Here is a 21,100-nt window from a genome sequence, read left to right as displayed (position 1 = left end):
AATAAATTGGTACCTCCAGAACTTATATGTATTCCCTAGAAAAAGCCTAGGTTAGCACCTAAAAATACCTGAAGAACTTCTTTAAACACAGGATGTCTCAGACAATCTAGAACAAGGGGTATTCTGGGAGGCACTGATGCAACCCAGAGCAAAATCAAGTGAAAGTAGAGTTAATAATCATTGGGCTTCTGTCCATTGTGTGTTATTTATCTACATTGTCTCATTTAATCCTCTAGCCATACATTGGCATTCACTATATTTTACAGATGAAAAGCAGGCTATGAGAAGTTCAGTAACTTGCTCATTCTGCTGTTTAGTAGCAAAGGCAGAATTCAGTTCAAGTTCTGCGTGGCTCAATCTCAAGGACAGCACACAGGATGTGAGATCAGCTGTAGGTGTTGCTGCTAGAGATTTAGGAGAAGAATGCTGCTAGCAAAGCAGTAGGGGGAGGAATAAAACTGACTTTAGAGCAAATCTGTGCCAACAGCTGTGATATAAGCATGAATATGTGGGGTTCAGTTTCTAATGGTTTGGCTAAGTTCTAATCAGAGAAAGAAGGAAAAAGCCTTTTAAGCAAGAAAAGACAGATATATTCGTAGAATTTACATGAAAATAGAGGGAAGTTGTAATTTGAGCATAGTTAACAAAGAATGAGTAAATAAAAGCTCTGTTGTCATCTGAATGTTTGTCTGTTTTGAAAGTTCTTCCTTTCTCACGTTTCTTGGTATCTGTGTCCAGATGCCCTTGGAAATCACCCGGAGTTTCATCCAGAACCGGGATGGGACTTACGAACTGTTTAAATGCCCTAAAGTGGAAGTAGAGAGCATAGCAGAAACCTATGGTCGTATAGAAAAACAACCAGTGCTTCGACCCTTGGAACTCAAAACTTTTCTCAAAGTTGGTAAGTGAATTGGTGATTTCATTGGTACATCTTCCTTTCAGGATCAACAATGTGCAGTACACTGCCCTAGATTTTTTATTTTGACCTCAAACAAATTCATTCATTTATAAAGGTAGTCATGAGATAAGGTGTTTTGTTTCATTTGAGTCAGTGTCTTTAAATATATATGTATATATTTAAGATTTATTTTATTTATTTATACAAGCACTGGGTACAGTCAGAAGCGCGGGAGAGTGAGAGAATTCACCAGAGCCAGAGCGAGGAACACAACAGGCAGACTGACAATCATACTGCTGAGGGGAGCAGCAGGCGTGGCAGGAGAGGTCTGCGCACCATGTGGTACCCTCGCCTGCGGCCAGGGATCGAACTGGCACTGCAGAGGCTGTGGGCAGCTTCGCAGCCCAGTGCTCAACCACTGCGCCACCAGGGGAGGCCCTAAATATATATTCTTTAAGATTTATTTATTTATACAAGAACCGGGATACAGGCCAGATTTGCGGGAGAGTGAGAAGACTCATCAGAGACAGAGTGGGAAACAGAACAGGCAGACTGACTGAAATACACTGCTGAGGGGAGCAGTGGGCAAGACAGGAGAGGTCTGCTGCACCATGTAGGTTGTTCCGCCACCAGCAGGGATCGAACCGGCACTGCAGAGGCTGTGGTCACAGCGCTGTGCTCCACCACCTGTGCCACAGGGAGGCCCTGAGTCAGTGCTTTTATAAGAAAATTATAGAAGTAACACATTTTCATTGTAGAGAAATCATAGATTTCATTACAGAAAATAAAGGAGAAAAAAAAATCATCTATAATTCCATCCACATTAAAGACATTACCATTACAATTTTGGTGTTTACCTTTTCAGATAATTTTTTGTGCATGAAGAGAATTCCTAAAACATGGGGTCGTACCTCATCTGCTTTTTCACTTAAAAATATATCATGAACAGCTTTCTATGTCTGCTATTAACTTTTTTGATTATTATAAAACATATATAATATAAAATTTATTATTTTACCTATTTTGAAAAATTGTACAATTCTGTGGCACTAGGTGCGTTTCCATTGTTGTGCAACCTATCACGACCATCCATCTATTAAGACTTCTTTTTTTAAAGATTTATTCATGCATACAAGAACCAGGGTACAGGCCAGATTCTGGGAAGGTGAGAGGATTCACCAGAGACAGAGTGGGGAACAGAACATGCAGGCTGACTGAAATATACTGCTGAGGGGAGCAGTGGGTGAGACAGGAGCGGTCTGCCGCGCCATGTGGAATTCTTGCTGGCCGGCTGGCATCAAACCGGTGCTGCAGAGGCCACGGACAGCTTCACAGCACTGCACTCAACTGCCTGCGCCACCAGGGGAGGCTCTCCTAAGACTTTTTAATCTTCCTCAACTGAAACTGTATCAATTGAACACTTAACCCCCTATTCTTGCCTTCTTCCAGCTCATGACAGTCATTTTACTATGAATTTGATTACTCAAGGAACCTCATATAAGTCAAATCATGCAATATTTCTTTTTGTGATGGCTTATTTCACTTAGTATATGTCTTCAAGGTTCATCATGTTGTATATAGCATCTATCAAAAGTTCTTTCCGGGCCTCCCCGGTGGCGCAGCAGTTGAGCACTGGGTTGCGAAGCTGCCCGCAGCCTCTGCAGCGCCAGTTCGATACCCGGCTGCTCCCCAGCCACCAGAGGAGGGTCCCACATGGTGCGCAGACCTCTCCTGCCGCCCGCTGCTCCCCTCAGCAGTGTACTTCGGTCCTTCTGCCTGCTCTGCTTCCTGCTCTGGCTCTGGTGAATTCTCTCACCCTCCCTCTGACTATGCCCAGTGCTTGTATAAATAAATAAATAAATATTTTTTTAAAAAAGTTCTTTCCTTTATAAGACTGAATAATATTCCATTATATGTATATACCCCATTTTATTTATCCCTTCATTGGCTGATAGACATTGGGTTGCTTCTGACTTACCTGTTAGGAATACTTTTTTAACAGCTGCATAAAATTCATTCTTTAAGGAACCTTGCTCTAATCAATCCTCTAAGTTCAAACTTTTTGCTCTTATAAACATTACTTCCTTTTAGAACTGACTTCTTTTAGATAAGCCTTTTATATCCTTAATTATTTCCTGATTTAGGATATTCTTAGGGTTAAATTCCTAAAAGTAAAATTGGAGGGTCAAAAGTTATATACATTTTTAGGGCTTTGTTTTTTGTCACACTGCTCTTCAGAAAGATTGTAATATTTTTTAGGGTAGCTTATTCCTGTCAACCATGTATGAAAGAGTTTGCCTCTCTCTCTTTTTTTTAAGATGATTTTATTTATGCATAACAAGAACTGGGGTACAGGCCAGAGGTACGGGGGAGTGAGAGGATTCATTAGAGACAGAGTAAGGAGCAGAACATGCCTACTGACTGAAATACACTGCTGAGGGGAGCAGCAAGCCAGACAGGAGAGGTCTGCTACACCATGTGGGTAGCTGCCTGGCTGGCCGGAGATTGGATGTCGAACTTGTGCTGCAGAGGCTGCGGATAGTTTCATAGTATTGTACTTAATACCTTGTGCTACCAGGGAGGCCCGAGTTTTTCTTTTTTTAAACTTTGTTGATTTGATAGGCAAAAAATGTTGTCTCTTTTAGTTTGCATTACTCTCAGTGAGAATAAACTTTTCATATTGGTTATTTGTGTATCATGACTTTTTGTCTATTTTTAACTCAGGTATTTGCATAAGTTAATAATCATAATGACAACTATAGCAACTGTACTTTTTAAGCACCTACTCTGTGCCAAGTAGTATGTTAAGTGCTTTTTGTGTATTAATTCATTGGTTGCTTATCAACCCACTGAGAGGTAGGGTCTGTGATCCCACTCTGTAGATGAATAAACTGCAGTAAAGGGAGGTGCAGTCACCTGCCCAGAGTTATACAAGTAAGTGGTGGCCTTCAGCCTCAGGCAGTTTTGGACTCCAGAGCCTGCATTCTAACCACCTAGTAACTCACCTATTTTTCCATTGTCTAGACCATAAGCTATTTCAGGGCTGTGAACTATGTGATTCTTGGTCATCAGTGTACCCCAGGACAACACAGTGCCTGGTCCATAATAGGTTCTCAGTAAAGGCTTGTTGAGTGAACAATGAATGAGTGCATGCATGATGCCAGCCAAAATTTGAATTGCTTATTTTATGTTCTAGCTGGCAGGCACCCTTCATATCTCTAATTATACATTTATTCTTTTAGGAGAAATGTAGAATTATTTTGTCGAGTCTTGTGAACATATCCCTATATGTAATTTTGTTGCTCTTGTGAATAGGATGTCTAACATGTTTCTCACTTGTTATTGCCCATGTATGAAAAACTCTTGGGGTTTTTTTTTTTTTTTTTTTTTTAGATTTATTTATTTATTTATTTATTTATGCAAGAACTGGGGTACAGGCCAGATGAACGGGATGGTGAGAGGATTCACCAGAGACAGAGCAGGGAACAGAACAGGCAAACTGACTAAATACACTGCTGGGGAACAGCGGACGTGACAGGAGAGGTCTGCCTCACCATGTGGGGACCCTCACTTGCCAGCCGGGATCGAACCCGCGCTGCAGAGGCTGTGGATAGCTACACAGCGCTGCACTCAACTGCCTGTGCCACCAGGGGAGGCCTGGTTTTGGTATTTTTATTATCAAATTGGCCTACTAGTTGCTTCAAATCCTCTGGTTTTGGGGAAATCACCCAAAAAATAGTGGTAATTTTGTTTCCTATCACATGTTTTTAATCTCATTTTTTTCCTTGTTAAATTAGCTAGGATTTCAAGAGCAACAATGAATAATTATAAAAATAACAGCCATGATTATCAATTTAGACTATACTAAAAGCTCTTCCAGTGTAGCATTTTCCCTACTATGTCTTTAAGAAGAAAATGTGATAAGATTCTGTGTAAAAAGAAGTACCTGGTAAAATAAGTTTGAGAAATGTCTCATATTAAAAGACACTTCATTGGGGCCTCCTCTGGTGGCGCAGCAGTTGAGCGCTGGGCTGCAAAGCTGCCCACAGCCTCTGCAGCGCCGGTTCGATCCCTGGCCACAGGTGAGGTTCCCACATGGCATGACAGACCTCTCCTGTCTCGCCCTCTGCTCCCCTCAGCAATGTGTTTTGTCAGTCTGCCTGTTCTGTTCCCCACTTTGTCTCTGGTGAAGCCTCTCACCCTCCCAACATTTGGCCTGTACCCTGGTTCTTGTATAAAATAAATAAATAAATCTTTAAAAGACACTTCATTGTAAGGTGCTCAATGTAGTAACAACTTTTTTTCCCCATTATTGACATGACTTTATTATTTCCTTTTTAATTTTTTTTATTATTTTTTAAATTCTATATATTTTTTACATCATTTTTCATTTTTTCACAATGTATGCATTTTCATCTTGGTTATCGTCCCCATACAGTTCCCACCCCCACCCTTGTTTTGATCCTACTCCCTCCTCCCCCACCCCTGTAGTGTGTCTCTGGTTTATAGTTGCTTGTTGATTTTGATTTTTACTTTATTATAATTAGTCTTTTTCCTGGTCCCTTATTTAGGTTTTCTAAATTCCTGCTATGAGTGAGACCATCTGGTATTTTCCTTTTTCTTTCTGGCTTATTTCACAGAGCATGATCCCTTCCAGCTCCATCCATGTTGCTGCAAATTGCATGAGTTTATCTTTTTTGATTGCTGAGTAACATTCCATTGTGTATATGTACCACATCTTCTTGATCCAGTCATCTATTTTTGGGCATTTGGCTTGTTTCCATAGCTTACCTATTGTAAATAGTGCTGCTATAAACGTAGGGGTGCAGGTGCCCTTTTGAGTTAATGTTTCTGTGTCCTTTGGGTAAATACCTAGGAGTGGAATTGCTGGATCCTATGGAAGCTCCATCTTTAGCAGGTTGAAGAATCTCCACACAGCTTTCCATAGTGGTTGAACCAGTTTGCACTCCCACCAGCAGTGCAGGAGAGTTCCTTTTTCTCCACATCCTCACCAACATTTGCTGCTGTTAGTTTTTTTTTAATATGTGCCATTCTCACTGGTGTAAGATGGTATCTCATTGTGGTTTTCATTTGCATTTCCCTGATTACAAGTGATGCTGAACATTTTTTCATATGCCTCTTGGCCATTTGCATTTCCTCTTTGGAGAAGTTTCTTTTTAGCTCTCCTGCCCATTTTTGACTAGATTATTTACTTTGTTTTTGTTGCCTCTCATCAGCTCTTTGTAGGTTTTTGTGATCAGTCCTTTATCATTAGTGTTGTGTGCAAAAATGTTCTCCCAATTGGTGGGGTTTCTCTTTGTTTTGGTTCGTGTCTCTTTTGCTGTACAGAAGCTCTTATTTTGATGTAGTCCCAGCTGTTTATCTTTGCCTTCACTATCACTGCTTTGGGTGATGTGTCTTTAAAGATGAGTAACTTTTTTTTGGTGAGGAAAGAAACTTTGCCAAAAAACAAAAACAAAAACCTGAAGAAGAAAGGAAACTACCAAATGACTACTCTGGTTATCAACCCAGTTGTTACACTCAGAACTCAGAAAATGTTACAGTTGGAATAGGGAGGCAGCAGGGTATAGTGCTTCAGAATATAATTTATCAGGTTTAGATTCCATCCTATAAATTTGCATGTTAAAAAGATTCAGAAATAGGGCCTCCCCCGTGGCGCAGCGGTTGAGCGCTGGGTTGTGAAGCTGCCCGCAGCCTCTGCAGCGCCGGTTCGATAACCAGCTGCTCCCCGGCCACTGGAGGAGGGTCCGGCATGGCGCACAGACCTCTCCTGCCGCCCGCTGCTCCCCGCAGCAGTGTACTTTGGTCCTTCTGCCTGTTCTGCTCCCTGCTCTAGCTCTGGTGAATCCTGTCACCCTCCCGAGCTTCTGACTGTACCCAGTGCTTGTATAAATAAACAAACAAACAAATAAATAAATAAATAAATCTTTAAAAAAAAAAAAACCTCTAAAAAAAAGAAAAAAAGATTCAGAAATAAAAAAATACCTGTTGAACTTTACTTACCCTAAGGTTTCCCAAACTTATTTGACAAGTGAACACTTATTAGGTGCATACCATTACAGAAAATACTTTTCTAGGAAAACTACTCTAAAGTTTCACTATATAATAAAGTGCTATTGATTATTTTCAGATTTTTTTTTTTTTTGCTATTGCAACAGTGTCATATGCTTAGGTTAAGGCTTTGTTAAGTATTTTGTTAGGAACTAATACTGAATTTTATGAAATGCCTTTTTATCATTGAGGCTTGTCTTTTGAGCCAAGCATAGTGAACTTTATTAATAAATTTCTAACTTTGCATTAATCTTACACTCCTGTAATAAATCCTATTTATTTTTTAAAGACTTATTTTGGGCCTCCCTGGTGGCGCAGCAGGTTAAGCACCATCCTGTGAAGCTGTCTGCAGCCTCTGCAGTGCGGGTTCAATTCCCCGCCGACCAGGGAGAAACCCACATGGTGCAGCAGACCTCTCCTGCCTTGCCTGCTGCTCACCTCAGCAGTGTCTTCGGTCCGTCTGCCTGTTTTGCTCCCCACTCTATCTCTGGTGAATTCTCTCACCCTCCCGCACCTCTGACCTATACCCCAGTTCTTGTATAAATAAATAAAATCATTAATAATAAAAAAAAGACTGACTTATTTATGCATCCAAGAACTGGTGTGTAGGCCACAGGTAAGAGGATTCACCAGAGACAGAGTGGATCACCAGAGAACAAGTGGATCTACTGAGATACAACGCAAGGACCAATGCAAGGCAGGAGAGGTCTGCTGCACATGTAGGTTAGCTCCCTGTCTGGGGATCAAATTCATGTCACAGTGGATGGTGGTAGGTTGGTAGTGCTGAGACTTTAATCCCTGCGCCATCAAGGAGGCTCTGTTTAGCATTCTTTAACTTTTTTGTTACTATTTTAAATTTCTTTATAAAATCTCAGTATTATATAATTTCAATATTATATAATTGATTTTTATTTTCCTTAAATTTTAGTTTAGTCCCTTTATTAGAATTGCTATAGTTGATACCTTTTTAAAAAAAAAAAAATTGGGCCCTTCCCAGTGGTACAGTGGGTGAGCACCGCGCTGTGAAGCTGTCGGCAGCCTCTGTAGTGTGGATTCAATCCCGGCCAGCCGGCAAGAATCCCACATGGGGCGGCAGACCTCTCCTGTCTTTCCTGCTGCTCCCTTCAGCAGTGTATTTCTGTTGTCTGCCTGTTCTGCTTCCTGCTCTGTCTCTGGTGAATCCTCTTACCTTCCATGCTTCTGGCCTGTACCCCAGCTCTTGTATAAAAATAAATGAATCTTTAAAAAAAAAAGACTTTTTTATGTATTTATACATTTAAGAGCTGGGGCTTAGGCCAGAGGTAGGGGGTGTGAGAGGATTCACCAGAGACAGAGTGGGGAGCAGAAGAGGCAGATCTACCGAAATACACTACTGAGTGGAGCAGCAGGCGAGACAGGAGAGGTCTGCTGCGCCATGTGGGCCAGCTCCCTGGCCAGGGATCAAACTTGTGCAGCAGTGGCTGCTGATTGCTTCATAGTGCTAAGATTTAACCCCTTGTGTCACCAGAGAGGCTCCAGTTTTTCATGTTTAAATCTTTGATTTTTTGAAATTAATTTTGATGTAAGGAACAAGGTAAGATTCAGCCATCTTTTATTTTCTTGCACATAGCTATCTGGTTAATGCATCTCATTTATTAAAAGATACACTTGTATTTCTTTGATTAATTGAAAATGCTACCTTTACTTTATGCTCAATTCTTCTTCTGTTGGTGTCCATTTGGAATTGTTCTGTTTTGATTTCTTTTTTTTTTTCAAATGTTCATTTATGCATACAAGAACTGGGGTAGAGCCTCCCCGGTGGTGCAGCGGGTTGAGGGCAGCTCTGTGAAGCTGTCCGCAGCTTCTGTGGGACAGGTTCAATTCTTGGCTGGCAGGGAGATACCCACATGGTGTGGCAGACTTCTCCTGTCTCGCCCGCTGCTCCCCTCAGCAGTGTTTTCAGTCCGTCTGCCTGTTCTGCTCTGTCTCTCGTGAATCCTCTCACCCCCCACACCTCTGGCCTGTACCCCAGTTCTTGTATGCATAAATAAGTAAATCTTTAAAAAAAAATGGGTCTTTATTTTCTGCGGACCAGCACAGCAGTAGACGATGAGGCCACCTCAGGGTTGAGAGAAGCGTGCAGGGTGGTCAGGGCGTCGGTGAAAGAAATGACAAACAGACACACTTCAAGAGTGAAAATCTGAGTGTAATTTTCTTTGAGTTTGTGTCCAATATATATATGTTTTCCAGAAGCACAGGGAAAATGAATATCAATGAAATTAGCTTGCTCATGGGCTCAGCCTATCACCATCAGGGAGGTGATCTACATAACAAGCAATGACTTTTATAGAAGAAAGAAGGAAGTTTAGAAAGACAATAAGGGATTAAAGTTTGTAGTTCTAGAAAGACGGGATAAGATTTTTAGCATTCTTGTAGTGGTTCCTGGTGGTCGTTATCTTTTGATAAGCTTCTGTCTTTTCAGGGAACTTCCGCTGTACTTCCTCTGCTTCAGGGTGTTTTGCTGTTCTCCGCCTGCATGCTGGTTGCCCAGCCGGACCTAGGGAAGGTTAGCCCTAAAGGTCACTGCAGGGGGAGGTGCAGCATTTATTCTTTCAAAGATAATAAATAATTCTCTGAATCTTTTTGGGGGGTAGATACAGCTGCTGTATTTATCCCCTCTTATTCATATACATATTTTTGGAAGTTATTGTTGTGGTACCTAGCACCATTTTTCAAATTAGCTTTTCAATCAACTCATATAGTTTTTTGGTTTTATTTACTTTTTTTTTCCTATTTAATTCCTGAACAAAGTAAGATCTGTCCAGACTAAAATTTTGAAATTGAACCATTGTTCCCTTTTTTTGTCAGGCAACACTTCCCCTGATCAAAAGGAACCAACACCTTTCATCATTGAATGGATCCCAGATATCCTTCCCCAGTCCAAGATCGGTGAGCTGCGGATCAAGTTTGAATATGGTCACCACCGGAATGGCCATGTGGCGGAGTACCAAGACCAGCGGCCCCCCCTGGACCAGTCCTTGGAACTGGCCCCTCTGACCACCATCACTTTCCCTTGAGGCAAAATAAGTCTTTTGCTGCTAAATTTGCACATCCCCTCCCCTTGACAACTTTAAATACCAGTTAGGTACTAGAACTACCTGTTTATTAGAGAACTGCTCTTAGATAAGATAAAATTTCTCGTATGTTCACATGGATTCTGTTGAAGTAACACTCTTCTTGTAAATAGCCTTTTTGGTGCTGCTATGTATAGTCTTCATTATAAATTTGGTGATATTTCTGGCTAGAGTTTTTAAAGGAACAGAGAAAACCACTTCACTTTCCTCCTTTAAGAGCTCCCCTTTAGAGTTTGTTTTAACCCTTTTCTAATTCTGTAAACAAGTTAGCAGCAGTCTGCCCTACACCAGTAGTGTTGGAAAGTTAACAATCTGGTTAGGGGACAATGTTAAGAACCATCTGGGCAAAGTTAAACTCAAATGCTATTCTCAATGCACAGTGTCCCTAGTTTTTCCGTATTATATCTCATGTTGCCTGGTTATGAAATTATAAATTTTGGAGGGCAGAGATGTAGGTGATAGTGAAATAGGAAAAAGAGTATCCAAGTATCAAGGGAATATTGACATTTCAGAAAAATGCTTGTAAGTGCTTTCTCCAAAAGTTTTACTGCTGGAAAGTTGAATTCCTTTTTCTGAGATAATATGTTGATTACAGAATGGAGCTACTGAAAGCCACAGAAATAGAAATGTGTCTTGAAGAAAAGAAGAAGGGACTGAACCTTTCCTACATGCCTACTATGTGTCAGGCGTGTCCATTTACATTCTCACTTAATCATTTTTCTCACTTAGTCCTCATTATCGAGTTTAGGCATTACCCTTCTTTTACAAAGTTAAAGAAAGAGCCTCTCTAAAGAGAATGTGTTATCCTAAAGTACATGTTCTTTCCACTTTATCATGTTGTTTTGATATAAATTCCTTATAATTCCTTGTCTTGGGAAGATAAGAAAAATCTGCATGAAGTAGGCTCTTGGTTGTCTTTTGATTGCAAGTAACAAAAACCCAACTCTCACCAGCTTAGGCAAAAATGAGCATGAACGGCTGGTTTGTGGTCATTAAAATAGGGCTGGACAAGCACACTGGGGTAGAGTGGGTGTGTAGGCTAGGTCTCAGCACTCGGAGCCAGGTTCCATCCCACTTCTGCCTCTCCTGGGTCTTCATTCATTCTTGGCACAGAATGGTAGGAATTCTGGCTCCTGAAGCACCTGAGATTGTGGCTTCCATCCTGGAACTGGACAGATCGCATTCCTCCCTCCTGAACCAAAGGGCAAAACCCCTCAAGAAATAATAGAGGGGGGCTGAGCATTTTTGTAAAAGGGGTTTTGCCTTTACAAGAGGGGGATGGGTAGACAAGTTAATTGTTTATCTGTGTGATTGAGGGCTAGCTTGTATGGATACTTCTCAGGTACTTAAGACTGAGGAGAGCCTGAGGAGGTTCACAATTTTAAACTTGCACTGGGCTTCAAAGGAAGGGGTTTGGATAGTTACGGAGAAGGGGAGAAATTAAAACTAGAGGCAGAGGGCCTGCCAGAAAAGCAAGAAACTTAAATAAATATGATTGTTAGCCCATTCTGAGAACTTTGAGGACATCATTCACAGCTTTTCAACAGAGACAAATCTGTGGGTGACAGGCAGATGCCTGACCTGGAAGACTACAATGGTTATAAAACACATGGGTGGAGTGAATAATCTACCAGAGAGTGCCACACTCAAGTGCTAAGGTCTTCACTTAGGACCATCCCGGCCCACTTTCACTGCCCATCAAACTTGAATGGGGGCTAGAGTTATATTGATTCTCTCTTCTAACATGACACCCTTTCTTCCAGGTCAAGCATAGGCGTATGAGCACCTATGGAACTTGCACCATCACTCCAGACACCTCTGGGACACCACCAGCATCCCACTGTTGACCTCATTTCAGACTACTCACACTACCAGAGTATCTGGTAGATACTTCTACCAGAACAGTGGTCTTTGAACTGTACCCTCTTGCTGCTGCCATTCCACACTGCAGTCTCCATTTGTATTTTGTATTTTATAATACAGTATTCAGAACCCTCTATATCTGGTCTCCTGTCTACTGCACAGACTGATCATCCTCAGACAGTGAGTGTGTTAATGGGTGAGAGAGGATGCTGTCTAAAACCTCCCCTGGGGTAATGTGGCCGGGCCCCAATATTGTGGGCATTGTGAGAAAAACCTGTTATTATTCCTCCAACCAAGACACTAGTTCTAACATGTCCCTGCCTCTATAAGAACTGCTGTCATCTCAACAGCTTGATAGTATTCAAAGGAGTGATATGTCATTTGGAGACCTCCAGAAAAGCTGACTCCAAGAACCACCCACCTAAACGAAGGTCTGTAGGCCTGCCACCTGGCTCTCTCTAGGTACCAGATGTCATCAGCTCTGTAGGCCCCTGGACCCAACAATTTCAAGTCATTTAAGTCCACCCATCTTCTATTGATTGCTGTTATGTCTGATCTGCCAATAACCTTTTTCCTGTAGCCCATATGCACATAGACATGAACATACTCCAGTCCCCAGCCCTGGCCACCTACGGAGTGCAACCTGTGGTGACAGTCAAGATACTGTTCTCTGTCAGAGCCTGATTTTCCCATGTAAGAAAGAGCCCAAAACTTGCCCTTCATTAGAAGAACCCGCAGAAATCCCACTCTTACCTGCTGAAGGTGAGGGAATGGTCAGGGGCTGCCCTCCTCCAGCTCCTTAAATTAACCAAACCCTTTCTAGCATAAACCAGGGACAATACAGATAAGGCAGCCTCAGGTAGCAGACCTGTGTCTACTAATTGTGAATTTTCTTAAGATGGATCTGCTTACCACTGCCCTCTCTCCTCTCAGTCTATTTCGCTACCTCTTTTTTTTTTTAAATCTCACATTCTGATTTCTTGATTTTCTATCTTTGCATCTTGTGATATTTTCTGAGACTCCTTGATTCTCTTTTTAGACCTCCTTTTTGACCTGGCTCCCTGCAGCCTGCCCTCCCATCATGCAGTTCTGCAAGCTCCCTTCACATCTTTCTAGACAATCCCACCCTGTCTCACCAATGAAGCAGTACGACCATACAATTTAATGTGCATTGTTAGAAAGCGTGTCCTGTTTCAGAAGTCCTGGGCTGAGTTTCCAGGTTCTGTGTTTCTATCATTAATCTGGATGCAGAGTGTGCCAGACTGCAGACTGCGCTTTGATTAGCAAGCCCTAATGCCTAACTTGCTACTGTGACTCCCATTTTTCATTGCCACTCATGGGGGAGGGAGGAGCAGTTATGAAGAGTAGAGAGGGCACTAGCTAGCTCAGAACTTGGCGTTTCAAGGAAGTCGGTGTCAGCTGCTTGATGGCACTCTCCCAGGAAGGTGCTCCAACTAAGGGAGGCACGAGTCTTGGCCCTCGCAACTAGTTCCAAGGACACTACAAAAAGTAGGTTTGTAACCTATACGTTTCCTGCGGTGTCTCTTCTCTATCCCCCGCAGCGTCACTTTTTCATTTGTCCTCCCCGCACCCTGTCCATGCTAAGATCCAGATTGCAGACCTTGGGTGCAAACCCCAATTGTGCGACCTTGGAGAAGTTATGTAACCCTCTGAGCCCGTTTCCTCATCTGGATGATGTGCATAGTAAATAATACACTGCGCGTGAAACGCTCCTTAAATGCCAGCCGGTACCCTTTCGCCCAATTGCAGTGCTCGCTTCTTCCTCTTTCACAGCTTCCTCTTACTTAGCCTTGAGGTCCGAACGGTGCTTTTTGTCCCTTTTAAGACTTTCTGTGCAGCTCTACTTCTGTTATCAGCTATACGGCAAGGTCACAATTTAATTGAACGTAAAAGTGGGTGGAAGTAAACATGATGAAAGGGAGAGGGGTGCTATTCATTCCTATTAAGAACATTATTTTGGTAAATTCGAATCAGGGGAGGTTATAACCATAAACGAAGGGGCATGGGGATGACGCTTCCACACTCCTACTGAGAAGAGAAGGAAGAAAAGACACGCGGGACGCCGCGACCGAAGCAGTCACGCGGCGACCGCCCCCTCGCCTCCACCAAATGACGTCAGCCTCGTTCTCCTCAACCCCGCGACGCCGCTTCCGGCCGAGTTGGCGGCTTTTCTTCCACCAGGCGGCGCCGCAGGACGTTCAGTGGCCGACTCCTGACGCGCAGCCGCACTGGACCCCGGACACGTCACCAGTTTCGCGTCTTTTCTGGAGAGCGCGGGAAGGCGAGCGCTGGTGGGTGGTGACGTCAGCGGGGTTCCCCGCGTGGCCCGCGGGGGCGGAGCCGGGGACGTGGCGCGCGCGGGCGAAGAGGGAGGAGGGGGAGGGGCGCCGAGCGCCGTTCCCGCCGCGGCCGAGCGGGCCGCGCCCACCGCGGACGCTCCGGCGCCCGCCTCGTGACCCACTGTAGGTCAGCGCCGGGGCCGACCTGAGGGAGGGTGCTGACGAGGCGGGCTCTGCGGGGAGGGGCGCCGGCGGCGGAGCGCCAGGCGTGCCTCGGGCACCGACCTCCTGGCACCCTGGGCGGCCGCGCCCTCGGCGGGCGGGATCGCGTCTGGACTCCTGCCCGCGGGTCCTCGGGGGCAGCGGAGCGGGCTCGCGGCGACAGGCAGCGCGGCTCCGCGGGGAAGGCGGAACTGCGCCCACCGGCTCGGGCCTCCCGGCCGCCTCCCCGGCTCCCTGGGATTGGCCACCCTCAGACCCAGGCGGATCCTAACTGGTGGAGAAAAAGAAAGAACCGGGGCCCTGGGGAGCCAGGCTTCGGATCTGAGCCGCCACTGGCTGTTTGCCGCGAGCGAGGCGTGCGGCGTTTCTGAGTGTCGGTTTTCTGAGCCGTGAAACTGAGAGCACCGACCACTTCACACACCGTTAGGCTGCGCCTGGCGCGAGGTAGACGGTAGTCAAAATATGAAGTTCCTTTTCCACTTCCTCGCCCACCAGGTCCTCAGAGCCAGTTTGCAGGAGCATTAATCCCTGAAAAGGCTTTTTTGTTGTTTGGGGTACTGACTTTTACTCGACACTTCCCTTTACGTAGGCTGGGCTCCACGGCCTGCCCAGTGAGTTTTTTTTTTTTCTTTTTTTATAGAGGCATGTTTTTTTTTTATTTACTTATTTGTTTGTTCGTTTATACATGCACTGGGTACAGCCAGAAGCGCAGGAGGGTGAGAGAATTCACCAGAGCCAGAGCGGGGAGCAGAGCAGGCAGAAGGACCGAAGTACACTGCTGAGGGGAGCAGCGGGCGGCAGGAGAGTTCTGCGCGCCATGTGGGGACCCTCCTCTCGTGGCTGGGGAGCAGCCAGGAATCGAACCCGCGCTGCAGAGGCTGCGGGCAGCCCCGCAACCCAGCGCTCAACCGCTGCGCCACCGGGGAGGCCCCCAGTGAGTTTTAAAGAAAGGGTGGCACCTGTGACCTAATAAGTTGAACCTTGGGTCTGATCGTAATTTAGGGAGGGAATGGTTACAGGAAATTTCTTTGGGCCCCCAGTACTTGGAGAACCAGGTAACTCAGCATAAGATTTCTTGCTGGGAGCCTTGCGTGGGCTCTCTGCCTTGGGGCACCCTTCGCTTGTCTTTCTCCTCTGGCTGCTTCCCAGAGTCTTTCATCTCATATTACTATGGTCAATCATCTTTCCTGGATGGCCTGAGCCATGGGGACCAGCCAACCTCTAGTAGCTTATACAGGTTGATGTAACAGTACACAAAATGCAAGACTCTCCTAGAAAGGAAACTCGTTTATCGTGAAGTGCTTATTTAAGTATGTGTCAAGGACTGTATTAGGTTCTTCACACACTTTCATATGATTCCTGCCACGGGTGATGTTAGGTGGAATTATCCCTTTATATAGAGGAGGAAACTGGCTAAGTACGTTAAATAACACTTCTTACATCTTACAGCAGAGATACAATAGATCAGGCTCTTGGGGGCATAGTAAGGTACATTGCAGAGTGCTGGCAAAAAAGGGCAGAATTTCATCAGCCCATCTCTAGAATATGAGAAGCTCAAGATGATTTTAGAGGGTTTGAATGAATACATGCTACATTGTGGGCTTCCCCTCTATATCCCCATTCTCTTGGCTATTCCTGCCATTTCTATCAAAGCAGGTTAAGTGACCGATCAAGGGCAGCAGTTGATGCTGGAGAAGCCCCAAAAGACAGAGAAGGGGCAACCGTCCCCCATTTTGTCTTGATCAAGGATGGGTTAATGAAAGGACTCTTGTGTATCAGACTTGGGCCTTTTTTTAGCACCATCTGGCAGGAGCCACCTCTTCTCGCACCTGCTGCTTCTACAAACCATTGCTCATCTGCCAGTCAGCAATGCAAAAGGCATAAATGTGGTGCTTGTGTAATTTGGATTCAGTGTACCCCAGGGACAGCTGTGTTCTCTGCATTATGTTGTGAGAATGACAGCACATACCTACTGCTGAGTTTTATGTGGAAATGCAAGAGATAAAAGAAAGGCAATAAAAGGGTAAGGCCCCTCTCCATTTCCTTCCTTCCTTCTTCCCCCTCTCTCTTCCTCTCTTCTTTCTTCCCTTCCTTTCATTTTTAATCTCAAAGCTTTGCTAAAGCATAAGATAGAGAAATTCCCAGGGTAAGGCAAACTAATAAGGGAATAGTTCCTCAAAGTCCAGGGTTTTGTAGGACTAGGTTACAGACTTGTTGGTTTTGAACAAGGCAGGTAGCTTCTGTTTTGTAGAGAGCAAATGAGCCTAACTGACACAGGTCACCTTAAATGGAGAATGAGGTTTTTTTTTTTTCTTCTGCTTTGCTACCAAAGCAGTTCTTCTGTCCTAACTCATGCTAACATACTTATTGAAACCTACAAAGCATGGTGCCTCAGATACTTAGAGTCTAATTGGAGAAATGTCTTTTGTTTTGTCAATACAGCATGTGTTCTTAAGGGATAGGAAGCAAGTTTGCCTTCAGACCAGTAAATTGAATGAGTAGCCACCCATGAAAGTAAAACTAGAAATTATCTGTAACTATGTTACCTAAAAGTTTGCGGACACCCATAACATTGATAAAATATTTGGCAATAATTTCAAGAAAGAAGGGCTGGAAGATGGTTGTAATTTAGGTTATATCTAATTAATTGTGGTATAAAGCAGTTTGGAGAACTGAAGAGTAGGGGTTTAGCCATCCTCAGAAATAAGTACTGGTTCTTCCTAAGGAAGGGCAGGTCTTGACTAAGGGGGCCTAATCTCCCTCATTTCCTTGGTCAGACTACCCCTGCAGCAAGGAAGAGGGCCCTGCCTTAAAGGAGAGACAGGATTTTAGCTTGGTTATTTTTGTTCTTAGTCCACATTTACCACGCAATCTTTAACCTAAGAGGAACAGATCAGCCAATCAGTCCTATTTAAGCATACCAGTCCACCTAGAATGTCCAGTATTCTTTGGTGTGACTCAATATATTGGTATTTGTTTTGTATGCCCCTTGACCTCAGTGTGAACTTGGTTAATAGATATTTGAGAGATGGGGTTCCCTCACAGTGGACCTGCCTGAAGTGTAAAGCCCAGATCTGGGTCCTTGTTTAAATTCAATGAGATAAGCACTGCATCATGGGGACCTGTGGGAATGGGGTGGGAATGGGGTAGGAGGAGAGGTAGCTGGGGCAGGAAGCCAGCTTTGCCAGGGAAATACTGCCCTTGTCTTATTGTTGACCTTCCTGTTGCAGTCACACTCAGGAAAATTATGTTATCAACACAAGGCAGAAAGTGCTAAGTTTTAGATGAGTGATACAGGCATTGAGTAGTGTGGATTCAGAGGAAGGTGGTATTACTGTAGAAGGTTGAAGGATGGTGCCACAAAAGAGGTAGGTAGGACTTGCCAAATGGATGTTTTTAGTAGGTGGAAATGTTGGAGACAGAGGAAACACCCACTGCCACTTCAATGTAGTTGGCATCTAGGGCTGATATAAAATATATAGTCATTTGAACTCTTAACTGGTAAGTCAAAGAAAAATGTGGCAGGAGAGGGAAAAGGTAGGTCCTAGAGAAAAAGAAGGGAGGAAAAAAATCAATGATTCAGACAACAATTTCTTTATTCAAAAACAAAATGAACAAAACAAAAGCGCTGTTTTTTTAAGTTTACATTCTAGTGAGGGGAGGGAGAGAAAGACAATGGAAGGAAGTAAAAAAAGAAGATAGGAAAGGACAGCTGGAAAACTGTATAGTATGTTAGAAATGTTGTGGGTAACATTAAAATGAAAGGTTGGGAGGTTGGTGGATGTACTAAAGTGGTTTTCCTCCAAATTTCAAATGAATTATGTATGAGTTAATATAGTATCATCTCATTATTATGCTGATGATATATGAATTTCATCATATTCTGTGAGTTGGGAGAGTTAACCAGATTGTGGCCCAAAAGATAAAATTTATGTATATGACTCACTGCCTGGGAAAAAGTAAGCCAATGTATCTGAATAGAGCATTGAAGTGTATCTGAAGTGTGGAAAAGTCAGATACAATGACAGAAAAAAAATGGAATTGCACCCTAGACCCCTCAATATAAACACTATGGTTCTAAGAAAATAAATGTTGACCAGGTGAAATATGATAGAGGAAGTGGAAAACTAAGCACCTTCCCAACTCCTTTTCCAGCCCTGGGCAGAGACTGGGGAGTGGGGAAGGGAGGAAGTCAGGCCTTGAGACTTCCTGGCTGGTGGAATCATCAGAGACCACATGTGTTTCCTCAGCATTTCTCTGTTTGCAAATGTAAGTATGGGGCTGGAGATAGTGAGGTTGAGGATGACTGGATCTAAACATGCCTACCCTGTGCTCCTTAGCTCTATTTTCTGCACCAAGAGTTTCAGAACTCTAAAGTTTATAATGCACCTTCTTGGTAACAGATGAAATTGGTACACAAAAATATTGACATTCTGGAGGCATTTTGATGGCTTATGAGCAGCATGAGACTCAATGTAGAAGGAAGTAATGGTTTCTGGTTGAGGAGAGAAAGATCACATGTGAGACAGTACAAATAGTAACATTAATAGATAGTACCCATTGAAACAAGGTCCTCAAAAGTATGTGGGGCATGACCTCAGAGTCAGTGGTAACCAATATTTGCTTTGGAAAGGGGAAAGTGTGGGAGTGGGACTGTACAATAGAAAAGGGAGTAGGGTTGGTAGCTGAACTTGGCTCAGTAAGTTCCTTTCTGCTTCTGGCCTCCCCAGCTCCCATGTTAATGGTATGATAGTGGGGAATAAAAAAAGATTTCCAAGGGCCTCCCTGATGGCGCAAGGGGTTAAATCTCAGCTGACCCACATGGCACAGCAAACCTGTCCTGTCTCTCCCTCTGCTCCCCTAGCAGTGTATTTCAGTGTATTTCTATCTGTTTTGCTCCCCACTCTGTCTCTGGTGAATCCTCCCTCTCTTCCTCCCCACCCCCCCACTTCTGGCCTGCACCATGTGGTTTGCTCCCTGGCTAGCTGGAGATTGAACTAGTGCTGCAGTGGCTTGTGATAGCTTGATAACCCTGTCTTTAACCCCTGTGCCACCAGGGAGGCCCTAAATGAATAAATCTTTTCTTTTTTTAAGATTGATTTGTTTATGCATACAAGAGCTGGGGTATAGGCCATAGATGCGGGGGGGTGAGAGGATTCACCAGAGACAGAGTGGGGAACAGAACAGGCAGACTGACAAAATACACTGCTGAGGGGAGCAGCGGGTGAGACAGGAGAGATCAGCTGCACTATGTGGGTTTCTCCCTGGCCGTCTGGGGACAGAACTTGTGCTGCAGAGGCTGTGGATTGCTTCATAGGGCGGTCCTTAACCCCTTGTGCCACCAGGGAGGCCCATAAATAAATAAATCCTTTTTTAAAAAAAAAAGATTTCCAAGTAGAAGGGCATTGAGGAAGTGGGGAAGAACTTGTATTCTTGGCTGTCATTGTTGCTGTCTCTGTCCATGGGCTAGTCTCTGAGCTCTTGGAGTTCTGGCTTCCTCTTCTGCACTAGAAGGACTTGAATTGACCTCTGTGTTCCTTCAGGCTTAGACATTCTGTAAAGAGAAAAAGATGGGGGCCCTTTTACCTGTGACCCAGCCTGTTTGTGTAGAAGGTTTGGTAGTTAGGTGTCACCCTTTTCTAAGCAATGTTTTCCCTTTTGCTTCCTCTGTACAGAGGAGGCATTGAAAATAATAAGCACTAGAAAAATTCTATGGGTACCTGAAGAATAGCATCTTACCAGTTTTACCCAGATACAATAATAGGGAGTGGAGACCTGAGCTTTATAGCCTGAGTCTGTGAGAAAGAAGAACATGACTGTGGTTTTGAAGAATCTGCGAGTTGACCAGCACTTTCTGCATGTGGTATAGATTTCTGCATGAGAAATCATAAAAATATCCATACTCTCTGACCTGAAACCAACAACCCCCTTTCTGGTATGATGAGCTGAACCTGTGCCCGCCCCCTTCTCTCCTCTCCCATGGGCACTGCCTTAATTCAGTTCATCTTCACCTTTCACCCGGATCACTTCCAAGTGTCTACCTGGTCTGCCCCTTTCCCTCTAATGGTCTTCCCCCATATGCCCATCTATTATAAAGCGCTTGTCTCGTCACTCCCCTGTTTAAAACCCTTTAGTACACTCCTTGTTGTCTTCAATTTTTTTTTTAAAAGATTTATTTACTTATGCATACAGGAACTGGGGTACAAGCCAGAGATGCGGGGATGAGAGGATTCACCAGAGACAGAGCAGGAAACAGAAGAGGCAGATTGACCGAAGTACACTGCTGAGCAGAGCAGCGGGCGAGTCAGGAGGGGTCTGCTGTGCCATGTGGGTAGCGCCCTGGCCAGCCAGGAATCGAACTTGTGCTGCAGAGGCTGCGGACAGCTTCATAGTGCAGTGCTAAACCCCTTGCACCACCAGGGAGGCCCTTCAAATGTTTGTTGATAACTAATATAAACTCATCTCTGAACCTTCTGAAGAACTAAACAAATCTAAGACCCTTTACTTAGCATGACAAGAGCCTTGTTCACTTGGTTCTGAGTCCCCATTTTTTAAAAAAGATTTATTTATTTTTATACAAGAGCTGGGGTACAGGCCAGAGGCGTGGAGGGTGAGAGGATTCGCCAGAGACA

At 44.1% G+C, this 21,100-nt stretch overlaps 1 protein-coding gene across 9 annotated transcripts in view; it reads left to right on the top strand.

Annotated features, from left to right (window-relative positions):
• The window catches only part of CUNH2orf42 (chromosome unknown C2orf42 homolog), a 32,242-nt gene extending 20,138 nt beyond the window's left edge, over positions 1 to 12,104 (top strand). For 7 of the 9 annotated variants that reach the window (XM_037527555.2, XM_037527557.2, XM_037527547.2 and 4 more), the window contains 2 exons: positions 739 to 901; positions 9,818 to 10,479. In XM_037527555.2, the coding sequence (XP_037383452.1) occupies positions 739 to 901; positions 9,818 to 10,026 (372 nt within the window). In that variant the 3' untranslated portion in view covers positions 10,027 to 10,479. Of the gene's footprint in view, positions 1 to 738; positions 902 to 9,817; positions 10,480 to 11,846 lie in introns of those variants that run through there. The other 2 variants (XM_037527558.2, XM_037527554.2) reach the window with 2 other exon arrangements.
• The last annotated feature ends 8,996 nt before the right edge of the window (positions 12,105 to 21,100 follow it).

This window comes from Talpa occidentalis, unplaced genomic scaffold, assembly GCF_014898055.3.
Source record: "Talpa occidentalis isolate TD23 unplaced genomic scaffold, MPIMG_talOcc4v2.1 talOcc4.5, whole genome shotgun sequence".
In the NCBI taxonomy this organism is placed as follows: Eukaryota; Metazoa; Chordata; class Mammalia; order Eulipotyphla; family Talpidae; genus Talpa; species Talpa occidentalis.
This window is presented reverse-complemented; position numbering and strand designations above follow the sequence as displayed.